The sequence below is a fragment of the Anser cygnoides genome, chromosome 13 (genome assembly GCF_040182565.1).
Source record: "Anser cygnoides isolate HZ-2024a breed goose chromosome 13, Taihu_goose_T2T_genome, whole genome shotgun sequence".
Classification (NCBI taxonomy): Eukaryota; Metazoa; Chordata; class Aves; order Anseriformes; family Anatidae; genus Anser; species Anser cygnoides.
Genome location: NC_089885.1, coordinates 7,225,527 through 7,237,548, shown reverse-complemented (window position 1 = coordinate 7,237,548; position 12,022 = coordinate 7,225,527). Strand labels below are relative to the sequence as shown.

General features: G+C 51.8%; 2 protein-coding genes and 1 long non-coding RNA gene across 3 annotated transcripts; 2 read left to right on the top strand and 1 right to left on the bottom strand.

The window, feature by feature from the left end:
• The first annotated feature begins 1,398 nt into the window (after positions 1-1,398).
• On the top strand, positions 1,399-3,431 carry SLC25A5 (solute carrier family 25 member 5). Its single transcript, XM_048079267.2, has 4 exons — positions 1,399-1,580; positions 1,697-2,183; positions 2,293-2,433; positions 3,038-3,431. The coding sequence occupies exons 1-4, from the start codon at positions 1,470-1,472 to the stop codon at positions 3,193-3,195; spliced, it is 897 nt and encodes a 298-aa protein (XP_047935224.1). The 5' UTR covers positions 1,399-1,469; the 3' UTR covers positions 3,196-3,431.
• Positions 3,432-4,466: 1,035 nt separating this feature from the next.
• Positions 4,467-8,597, top strand: LOC136791836 (uncharacterized). The gene is made up of 2 exons (XR_010834684.1): positions 4,467-4,615; positions 6,009-8,597. It is a non-coding gene; the product is annotated as an uncharacterized lncRNA (long non-coding RNA).
• STEEP1 (STING1 ER exit protein 1) lies at positions 8,176-11,959 on the bottom strand. The gene is made up of 7 exons (XM_067004816.1): positions 11,784-11,959; positions 11,570-11,687; positions 11,440-11,481; positions 10,844-10,982; positions 10,289-10,378; positions 10,040-10,132; positions 8,176-9,256 (listed from the first exon to the last, which is right to left on the bottom strand). Exons 1-7 carry the CDS (start codon positions 11,905-11,907, stop codon positions 9,194-9,196), a joined length of 669 nt encoding a protein of 222 aa, XP_066860917.1. The 5' UTR covers positions 11,908-11,959; the 3' UTR covers positions 8,176-9,193.
• Between the last annotated feature and the right edge of the window lie 63 nt (positions 11,960-12,022).

Sequence of the window (12,022 nt, the reverse complement as noted above, 5' to 3'; positions counted from 1 at the left end):
GGAATTGAAAGGCACCTTCCTAGAGAAAACTTTAAAGCCTGTGTCCACACGGGAAGGCGGCCGTGCCCTCTGTGGTATGTTGCCCACTGGCCTCTGGCTGCGGCAAGCTGCGAATCGCTGCGGCTCAGTAGGGCGTGTGCGCCCGCTGTTCTCCTGCCCTAGCTGCAGCACTGCCTGGTTTCCACAGCTCCTCGTGTGTTTTTGAACCACTTATGTCCTTGCTGAGTGGAAATAAGTAAATCTTATAAACTGCTTGGTTAGGCCAGGTCACAGAAGAGTGAGGCAGTGGCAGACCAGTGCAGGAACGGGCCGTCAATGTGGAGAGAGATTTGCAGAAAGATCAGGGATGATCGTAACACCAGCCTTGCACCTAACTCGCATTGCTGTACCCTGCAGCTGAGGTCTTGCAGTATCGCCAGTAACGGACTTGCTCAGTTGTGCTACGGTGGTGCTGCGTTCTGGCTTTCCTCTCAGAGAGAGATGCAGACCGGGACAGCAAAAGATGGTAGCGAGCAGACCTGCATCACATTGAGGCTGTAAGTAGTTTTGGCTCTCGCCAACCTGCCTAGTGGATGTGTTTATCTGCGCCTCAGTTTCCCTACCTGCACAGCGTAGGCAATAATACCGAGGTTTATTTGAGGTGTATGACTAAGGAGATGTGACTTGTGAGTTGGGAGGAGCTACTTTTTAAGAGTGCCTTTACCTCTTCCAAGTATACTTTTATATGTTTATACATATATTTTTACTAATGTTGTATTTCTTAAAGATTGAGTGATGGGTGGTGCATATGAGTGTTAGATCAGCTCTTCCAACCTCATGAGAGTCAAAGTTACCTCTAACTTGCTTCTGACATGCCAATAACCCCTTTGTATTAGAATGTACTCCGAAGAGCTATCAATCACTTATCAACCTTCTACCAGCAAAGCCTCTGCACTGTGCAGTCCCATCAACTGCTGACAAATCGCCCAAACGGTGACAGCAGGAGACCCAGCACTGCGGCGAGGTGCTTCAGCAGCCAATCCCTGGGGAATGGCGGCACGGTAAGGACGAAGCCGACAGCAGGGCTGAACTGCAGGCTCAGCGTAGGTGGGCGCCCTGTAACTCGGGTGAAGTTGGGGTGCGGGTGCCCCAGGAGCTCGTCCGGCACCGAGCCGCGACTGCTGCGGCAGAGCCTCCCGCTGCCGGCCCGGCCCGGCCCTGCCCGCTGCCCCCGGCCGGCCGCGGCGCTTCCCGCACGCTGCAATGAGCCCCGCCGCCCATTGGCTGCCGCGCCGGCCCCGCCCCGCTGCGGCGGTCCCGCCCCCTCCCTCCGCCAATGGGCGAGCGGGACGCGGCGCGGCGGCGCGCCACCGCCCACGTGTCCGCCGCCGCCCCTATATAAGGCGGCCATTTCGGCAGCGCGCCCCGCCGCCGCCGCAGCGCCGCCTCCCGCCCGCGCCTCGCCCGGCCTCGCCTCGCCGCCTCCCGCCATGGCCGATGCGGCCGTGTCCTTCCTCAAGGATTTCCTCGCCGGAGGGGTGGCGGCAGCCATCTCCAAGACGGCCGTCGCCCCCATCGAGAGGGTCAAGCTGCTGCTACAGGTGAGCGGCGGGGACGGGGGCCGCGGCCGCCCCAAGGTCGCCGCAAGGAGATGGGGACGGGGGGCGGCGGGTGGGCGCGGGGAGCGGAGCTGACGGCCGTGTGTCGGCCCCCGCAGGTGCAGCACGCTAGCAAGCAAATCGCCGCCGACAAGCAGTACAAGGGCATCATCGACTGCGTGGTGCGCATCCCGAGGGAGCAGGGCGTCCTTTCCTTCTGGCGCGGCAACCTGGCCAACGTGATCCGGTACTTCCCCACCCAGGCGCTTAACTTCGCCTTCAAGGACAAGTACAAGCAGATCTTTCTGGGTGGTGTGGACAAGCGAACCCAGTTCTGGCGGTACTTTGCCGGTAACCTGGCATCCGGGGGCGCCGCCGGCGCTACCTCCCTCTGCTTCGTCTACCCCCTTGACTTTGCCCGAACCCGCTTGGCAGCCGATGTGGGTAAAGCTGGGGCCGACCGAGAGTTCAGCGGGCTCGGTGACTGCCTGGTGAAAATCTTCCGGTCGGATGGCCTCAGGGGCCTTTACCAAGGCTTCAACGTGTCCGTCCAGGGCATCATTATCTACAGAGCTGCCTACTTTGGCATCTATGATACTGCAAAGGGTAGGTGGAGTGAAATCACGCTAAAGTGGAGATGCTGGCCTGCAGCAGACCTGTAATGTGTGTGCTGGTGGTTCATCTGCTGTTCTCACGCAAAACCTCTCTTCTGCAGGAATGCTTCCTGACCCAAAGAACACCCACATCGTTGTGAGCTGGATGATCGCTCAGACGGTTACCGCTGTCGCTGGTTTGACCTCCTATCCTTTTGATACAGTTCGTCGTCGCATGATGATGCAGTCTGGGCGTAAAGGAAGTAAGTTTGTACCTCCTTTTTTGGGAAATGTTGGGCAACATTTGGATCAACAGTTGATGGTGGATCGGAGGTGAAGACAGAGCGTTTTGGCTTTTGCCAAAACCTGTCGATGTTCTCTCATACCCTGCAGTTTAAAGGAGGGGCTGCAGAAGTAGCTGTTGGGCAGATCTGCCTGCAGACAGATCAGTCTATGCAGCATTCCTGTAAGGTGGCATGCACAAGTCAGGTTTATTTCAGTAGGTAGGAAGGGCAAAGCTTGCCTAAGGATGTTGCAAACTAGCGTCTCTGGGCCAAGAAGCAAGTCCCTAGTTGCAGGCTCAGCCTGGCTGAGTGCAGTAGCTTTAGGTTCTGGAAGTGTTGGTGTCTAGCAAACAGTAGCTGCCTGCTGCTCAAACCGGTCCTGCCAGTGTCTCCTGGGGGTAGTTCAGCAGCAACACCATATCTCCTGGGCGATCTCCTTCTCTAACGTGATAGTACTGGGGAAAGTAAGTCAAGAAACGGAATGTACTTGAGGCTGTAAAACTGTCAGATACATTAGGCCTTTTCTGACCTGGATTTTGGGGGTCATGGGCACCTGATTCCTAATGCTGTCTGTTTCCTGCAGCTGACATAATGTACACCGGCACTATCGACTGCTGGCGGAAGATTGCCCGAGACGAGGGTTCCAAGGCATTTTTCAAAGGTGCATGGTCGAATGTACTCCGAGGAATGGGTGGTGCTTTTGTCTTAGTTCTGTATGATGAAATCAAGAAGTACACATAAGTTATTTCTTGTTGTGAACTGGCATGTTATAATATGTTATCTATGACCATTCATGGACTTGTACGAAAACTGTCTAGTTACTAATAAGTGACAGATATTTATACAGGTTGGCATGGGGCAGGGGCAACGGCCTGCCCTGTCTTTATCAAGTCATTCCCCCTGATGGGATTCAAACATGGTTTCTATTTCAGTCACTCCTGTTTAAAGAGTACAAAGAAATAAAAATCTGACACCAATTTTCCTTGTCTCATATTTATTTGCACAGCAGCTGCAGTGTGAGGGGGGTGAGGGACCTCTGCATAGTGATTGTGGAGGAGGAAGACTGCATCTGGTCTCCAGCAGGTGAACACAATGCAGCCTGTAGAGAAAACTGTGTGGTGTTTCCTCCCTGATGGAGGCCAGCACTGGGTGCTGCAATAGGGACTGGTAGTAACGAAGGGGGAGGTGCTGGCCTTGTGCCAGCAGTCCTGCCTTTGGTCTGTCTGTTCCATGGGGTTGATGAAACCTCTTTTCAAAAGTGCAAAGTGCCCAAACCTTTTCCTGCAAAGCACCAGCCCTCCCAACTGAGCTAAATGCCTGGGAGACTAGGGAAATGTCGAAGGAGTATTTACTGCAGTCTGGAAGAGAAGAGCTGGCATCACATGCTCTCGCTTAGAAACCGAACTCCCTACTTGGACATGTTAAAACCCAGCCAGAGAAAATAAGTGCAGGTAATTGCTGCTCTTTCTTTAAAGCCCCTGGCTAGATTCACCCTTGTGTGGAGGTGCTGTGCTGCTGGGATGTAGTAGGTGGTTCCTGTGGCCCTGCTGGGTTCAGCAGGCAGGGAGCCAGCTCCCCAGACCCGTCGCTTGCCCCCTGAAAGCTAAGCTTTTTCCCAGCCCCAGAATCTGGGGGAGGGAGGAAATTCCTTCATGCTGCTGGGGCAATATGGGGAAAACAAGACTCCGCAATGTGTGTGGTTTGGCCTTTACCCAGACTTCTGGGGGTCTGTGAGCTGCCCGAGCCCAGCTGTTGGTTTGCGTTCCGCCAGCACCAGGCTGACAGTGGGTGATTCCTCACTGCCTCTGTTCTTTGGTCCTCTGGCTGCTTAGACCTGCTGGAAGCAGTTATCTCAATCACTGAAACTGATCTCAGCTGCTGTCCGAGGCAGGCAGACACGTGCTTGTGTGGCAAAGGGCGGGGGCTGCTGTTATTGCTGAAATGGAACCAGGGCAGCTGGGCGTAAGCACGGCGCCGGCCGCCCGCAGCCAGCACGGTCAGGTTGGTGAGAATGGGTGCGTGACTTTGTGTCAGGGGATGGTGGCACAGGTTGCCACGGGGCTCTGTGGGTGCCAGAGGGGCTGCAAGTCCACAAGAGCCTTGGCTGCTGCTTTTCAACCATCCTTGGGCTCCCGTGGTTGAGATCTCCCCACTACCTGCGGTAGGAACAAAACGGGCTGGAGGTTTCCCCATGAGCAGCAGAGCCGTGCCACCAGCTGTGGGCACTGTGCTGGGCCCTGGCAGGCTGTGCAAACACACCTTAATTAATTAAGGGCTCTCAGAGGTTATCGCCAGCTGCTGCTGAGCTCCCCTGAATTTCAAGGGTCTTTCTGAATGCTTTCCTCCCATGCTGGGAGCACAGGCCGGCAGCATGGGGTGCCTCTGGTGCCTCCTCAGCGAGCAGCGTGGCCTGGGGAAGCGGGCTGGGTGCCAGGGGGCCCAGTGGCTGTGCCTGAGCACATCTCTGAAGGGGTAGGGCCTTTGTTCTTGTGGGGATTTTCTTTTTAAACACAATTTTCCTGTGAGGAGGATCGACCGTCCCTCAGGTCATGCTCTGCTCCTCAGGGGCTGCGCCTTTGCTGGCCTTTGGGGTGGGCAAGCTCCTGTAGTGCTGCTTTCCTCCCAGCCCCTCTGGTGGCAGCTCCCGGCTGTAAATCCCCGGCTTACGAGCTGTTGACGCAGGCAGGCTGGGCACGGGATGGTGTTAAATATTTGCCAGTGGCCAGGGCAGGTGCCGAGCAGTGCTAAATGTTTGGAGCAGCTCCTGCGTGGCCTGGCCGGGCTACAGCTGCAGAGGCGGGGGGAGGATGCAGGGTAAATCGATCCCTTGACGCCCACCCAAAACCCAGCGTGCTGGGGACAGAACTTACAAGCAGATCGGACGTTGATATGCGTAGCAATAGCTGGGTGCAGATGAACGAGCGGCAGGGCTGGCCCGGGCCGTGGGCCCGCCTGTATGCGGCCTGATGGGCCTTTTGGATAGCACCGGCATAAGCTGTGCCTGGTTGGGCTCAGGCTGGTCTGTCAGTGCTGTTCCCCAGCTGCTTGCCTTGTCACGCACCAAAAAATGTTGCTGTGTTTATTAATAGCCACTGCAATAGCCCAGGGAGTCACAGCAAGCTGTCTGTACACCAGGACCCGCACAGCCCAGGGCGAGCTGTAATAGCTGGCCAAAAACATTTGCCTCCTTCGTGCTTTGAGGCTGAGCTTTACAGAGCGTCTGGTGCCGGGCACTGCGGTGGCATCGCCCCATGAGGCTGCACATGGAGCCAAGTACCTCTGTGCCAGCTCGCCCGAGTTACCCTTTCACCTGCTGCAGGAGCGGGTGAAGGGCTCTGCCAATGTTTAACATGCACCTGGCCTGGCCCCAGCGGGTGCCGTTCTTTGGAGCACGACTCAGCACTCCTGTGCCGCCCCTGTGTGCGGGGTGGCAGGCAGGGGGACGCTGCATCGCTCCCATTTCCAACTGCAATCAACACCAGGGATTTCTGGTTACTGCTTCTGTTCAATGTTTACAAGCTGTGTGTGGTTTTTGTTGTTGTATTTTTTTAAAGGTTATGAGGAATAAGGCAGCATTGCTACGCATGGAATTACCCTGACATGGCAATTCAGACCATGTTGTTCCTAAGGCTCTTGGAAATTGGAATGGACTAACCCATGAAACACATTAAGGTAAGACTGGCTATTTCTGACATCATTTTTGGAGTAGACTTCCTGCTCCACTTTTAATTCACATGCTGCTTTGCTTTGCAATACCTCCACATCCGGACAAGTTCTTATATACAAGCTCAGCTAAAGAAAAAAAAAACTACCCACCTCTATTTACAGAGATATAAAAACTAAGGCTGGTTTTTATGGAAACACAAAATCTGACCTTTGTCTGGTCTGAACACTGCAGCTTACCCAGTTACTACCAGGGTGTAAAAAACATTACAGAATAGCTAGTTTTATTTGTAACAAGACATTTTGTTTTAAATCGAGCACTTCAACTAGGAGCCCCTGCTTCCTGTTGCAGTCGTCAGATAACATCTTTTAACTTACTTAGATCTAGAAATGAAAACTCCAACTTGATTTAAATTGTGACCTACGGCTAGTTAAGCATGGTGAGAAATACACGCTAAATAATGTATCATGTCAGAGTCTGTTTTGTAGATGTTTCAGCCACACACTGCATAATTAGAGCGTATTAAAAATATAAAAGAGATGGCAAGCTTGGCAGAATACATTCCCCATTCTGACCGAGTCCATGAGAGAGTCCTGAGATGAACTAGGCGGCTCTCTAATTACAAGAATGAAACAAATGCTCGCTGTGCACGGGCTGGCATTCTAAAAGTGAGAAAAAGTACTTTTGCTGTGCTGTTAACACTGCCTCAGGGCTTGAGATTTGCAGCTGGAGAAGTTGATGATGGTTGTAATAACTACTTTGGCCAACTTACTCTGAGCTGTGTATTTTCTTTGTGCCTCATCAAATTGCAGAGATGTTCCCAGCCCTGCTGGCCACCCTTTTACAGCCCCACTTCAGCTGAAGCCCCATGTCTTGTCCCTCTCAACCTTAACCCTTACTGTAACTGTAAACTGTACCTAACCGTTGGTTGAGTCTTAGCCCAAGACCTGCAGCCACATCTTTATTTAACAGGTTCCCTGCTGTTTTTTATTTATCTTCTTTTTTTCTCCTGCCTACCTGCCTTTGGCAGCCCCACTCCAACTGACTTTTTCTCCACTCCTAACCCCACCCAGACTCACATCCCATTATTAAGGCTACCAAAAACCTGGTGCGTATGTGGTATAGTACCATGCCAACAACACGCTTGGGTGTTGAGCTTCAGTGTTTCCAGAGGAAGGCACACAAGTTACACCAGTCTGGAGTGGGCTTTTGTTCTTGGTGTCTCTTGAAGCAGGACCACACTTCATCCTTTATGACACCTGGGGACTAAGTCTGCATCCAAGCAGACTTCACGCTTTCAAAATTGATTTTCAAATTTCTAAGCTATATTCCATCTTTGGCTCCTAGTTGGAATTTCAATACAATTTCTAAAGAAAATTAAATACAGATGTTAGCCATTAAGTACACCTTCTAGTTTCAGAGGAACAGGTAGGTGAATTCAGCAGTACTTTGTATATAAATGATGGATGTCTTCTGCCCTTTCTCTGGGTCCAGGGAGAAATACTTCTTTGGTTGGAGGGAGGCTGACTTGAGGTTATTTAGGGGTTGGGCTGCTCCTAGGGAGCCCTAAGGCCCTCACCTGGCTGGACTGTGCTACCGCACTTGGAAAAGGGTTTTGTGTAAAGGATCCGTACCCACTCATTTCTCCAGCCCTTCCCAGCTGTTAGACACCCACCACCTTATGAGAGCTCTAGAAACAGGCTTTGGATTAGCTGAAGATCAGCACTGAACCAGATCAGCACTGCTCGAGTTAACTTGAGTATGTGCTTCCCCATCCTGGCATTAATCAGCACACAGACTTCTGCCTTCCAGCGCTGACCAACACATCCCACCCAGGCTGCCAGCTCTTTCCCTCCCTCACACATTAATTTTCCACGGGAAGAGGCAAACATCCTTCATCTAAGCAGACCTGTTTCCCAGTTAAGGTTATAAAGTCAGATGGAAAATGTATACTGATTATAGGAAATCTTTCATAAGAACTGTGAGAAATGAAGCATCTTACACGCTAATCACAGGTTGTTACCATACTCAGGAGTAAGGACACCCTAGGAAAAGTATTTTAGTTCAAATCCGTAACATGTCATTTAATCTCAAGTAGAGCAACACTGACAAGGGGATGACATAAGGAGCAGTGTAATTACATCACGCAAGGGATACAAAATATTATTTCCCAAACAATGCATTTTATACACAGATTCTTAATGTTGTCTTTGTCCAAGTTCTTAATGGTCAATGCATTCAAAAGTTTTCTTCTCCGTATTTTACAGCTGCAACTACTGTTTGGCAGAACATTCAGAGATGCAGAACATCCAGAGATGCAAGTGTATTCTACCTTAACTGATCAGCAATCATAGCAGTAGTTTCCAGTTATATATTTGTACTCATTAGTGGTGTAATACCTGGCAGGTTTTGTTTTCAGTAGTTTAAAATAGGGTTGATTTCATGTTCTTGTAATGGGCAGCATAATTCTGAACAACTGCAGCTTTCCAGTGTTCACCAGGGACTAAGACCTCCAGCCAAGCTTGTGCTGACTGCCTGTGACCGCCTCTCTGCTGCTCAGGGTGAGAAGCAGCCTGATCCCCAAGCCTTGCATCTGAGTCATTCTAACCTGTGTTGAAACAGCACCTCTCTGAGGACGCTGCGTGTTTTGAACACATTTTAAAAATACACAAGTGAACAACACGAACGTAGCTTACTTTTGTAACGATCTCTTTGTTGTACAATGGTCCTATCTTTCTAGTACATTTACGGATATCTTACACATCTGAAAATTCTCAAAATAAAAAGATATGTGAAGGCGCACTGAACTCACAAAGGCACCGAGTGAAGATTTTATGAAAACTAAATATTCTGGCTGGAACTCCTTGCCATTGTGTAGAAAACCAGTTTCAGCAAAGTTCCCAGTGCTATTTGAGTTAATAAAATTGGTAGGAGAGCATCGCCTACACCAGAGGGGTACTCATCCTCCAAGCTGGCTGCAGCACACTGCTCTTGAACGATGTCTTTGGGAACAAACCTGCTGAAGTTCCTGGTAGTTTTCACCTGTCTCCAAATCCACAGCAGACGTAGAGTGCTTTATTTGAACTGGTTATCAATCAGAGTTCCTTTCATCTTCGCTTTCTTGGCTTCCAGCTCAGCCTGATTAAGAAAAATATGACACAATTAAGTAATGTCTGGAAACGTTTCCTTTCAGTGCTCCAGTGAAGTCTGCCCTTTTTATCTGACCACTGCAAGCCTCTCACATAGAAGCAAGAGTAGTTCAATTCTTTTTCTGACTCTCTCCCCCCCTGTGGTACCAAAAGGGAGTACCACCTTTAAAGTCATAAAAAGCCCCAAAATAACTGCACACGACACAATTTCACATCACCTATCCTGAGGTGGAAGCTGCACATTTTTCTCCCCCCCCCCCCCCCCCTCCCATCTCCTACTATCCCGTCACAGCAGGTAAGATCAGCTGTAACGTTCTTGCTGTTAATTCTTCAAGGCACCCTTGAAGAAGGCAGCAGCTGAGCTGGCACGTCCTCCACTACGGTGTTAGTTTGCCCTGATACCTCATGGCAGAGACCTGCTCTGTCAAGCAGGCTTGAGAGCACAGCATTAGGGGTGCTCTGAGTGACAAAGCCTCAGCATGGTCCCCTGCTTCCACGCCCCTTGTCTAACAGGCCGTGGGAGGTCTCCCTACAAAATTTCTGCTGTCTGCTCTTCAGTTAGTTTTGTAGGTAACTGCATATGATTTTATGTTCAAGAGTGGTAGAAAAATATCTCTACACAACCTGTAAGGGAAAAATGGTCCTGCCAAAGCTACTCGTTACCCATGACTGTACCATATAGTCTCTATACTCATAGTCTGACCAGCCATTTAGCTTGTGCGCAAAGCTAACAGATCTCGGGGACTTCTGTTCAACTCTACAAAACACTCACCAACTCCTGTAGCCTTCTTTTGCTCATTCCTTTCCGTTCCAGCTGTTTCTCGATCACTTTTGCGTTCTGTGCGTAGGAGTCTGCAATCTCCCTCTGCAACACACACACACAGTGCCCCTTTGCAACAGCAAATCCTAAAGCATCAACATCTCATCCCAATGGCGAGATGGTCATCAGCTCTGATCGGTGGCCAGCTGGGACAACTGCCCAACTCCCATACGACTGCCACTATGGGCAGAGAAAACTCACTGCTTCGATCTCTTCCTCCTCTTCATCAATTGTGGAGACCGTGACAGAACTGAACTTGCCCATGTCTTTGGTCCGTTTGGTCATCATCACCTAGATAAGAAGCAAAGTATTTTGTTAAACCCGGGAAGAGTTGTGCCACTAGGGGCTACTTCCCCCTCCAAAGCTTTTAAGACTTCTCACGCAAGGCATAAAGATTTCCTGAACCTGTGTGTGGCACAGAATTATCCCCAATAATTTCTGGGCATAGTGCTGTCATTATCAGAGGCAAACTCACTGACATGCAGTAGATTAGCCAGGTTTTGAGAATCGCCATGCAGATTACCAGCCTGATCTATTTACAAATGGAGACTTTCTGGTAACTGAGCCCCAAAATGAGGCAAAGTCCAGACTGCCAAATTTGTTTTGCTTTTCTTTAGTGCTAGGACTCCAAGCTGCAGCGACCTCTCCAATTATAAACTTAAGGCAAACAGACAGGGAGAAGATGCAGAACTGTGTAACTGTTTATGGGTCCTTCTCTTCCTCTTGCTTTTTCTTTCCTCCCCTGGAGCAGGTTACCTTTTTGGGAGGTTCTTGCTTCTGAGTATATATGTTTGTTTTCCCAAAGCCCTGCCCAAACTTGACCACAGCACCATCAACGATGAATGTCACCGGAGCGTTCTTCTGCTGGTGTTGATAAAAGAGCAGCAGTCCACACCTGGAATAAAAGCACATCTGTGTGCGAGAAAACGAGCGTTCTGGCTTCCTATAGCTACCCAGCAGGCAGACTGAAAACTACCAAGGAAAGCCACCACCACACTCCTACTCTTGCAAAAATTAAGGGTTGAAGGGTACTATAAGAGGTTGAAGAATCTGTTCAGAAGTGAAGAGTGAAGACATGAGAATAAATCTGCCGCCATTAAAATCAAAACCCACTAATTAATCTTTAATTGCACTAGGATGCCCATTTCCCTTTGCACACTCAGCTCCTGCTCTCCCAAGCCACGAAACCGAGCTGTACAGCTGCAGCAGGAGTCGAGGTGACAGCACAGTGCCCTGGCAGGAGGAGCAGAGGTTCTGGAGCCATCACAGGGAGCAAACACCCTCTGTAGGGGATCACAGGCAGCTTACACAGAGCAGGGAGCCGGCTGCAGACAACACGCCCCATCACTTACTTGCCGCACTTCTTCCTGAACTGCCGCTCGATGCCTTCGGGCCTGGGGGCACAGAGGGGGCTCAGGGGGTTGCGGGGCGCACAGCAGCCCGCAGCGGCCCCCCCCCAGCCCCCGGATAGCGGCTCCCCACCTGCGCAGGAAGACGCTCTCCTCCTCCTCGGCGTTGCAGAACTTGTGCGCGTGCTTGGCGGCGTCCATCACCCGGGCGCGGTCCCGCGGCCGCATGGGCAGCTTCTCCAGCTGGCAGTCTGCGGGGGGGGGCGGGGGGGGCCGTGAGGGGGCCCGGCCCGGCCCGGCCCGGCCCTGCCCTGCCCTGCCCGGCCCCGTCCCCCCGCCCCGCTCACCCAGCACGAGCACCATCTGCCCGCACAGGCAGTAGTAGACGTGCAGCGGCTTCTCGCCGTCGTCGTACTCCTCGCGGTCGCGGGTGTCGGAGCACACCACGGAGCGCGACACCACCTTCGGCATGGCGGCGGGGGGCGGGGCCTCGGCGTCGTGGGCGTGGCCACCTCACGGGGGGCGTGGTCACCTCACGGGGGGCGTGGCCACATCATCACGGGGGCGTGGCCACCTCACAGGGGGC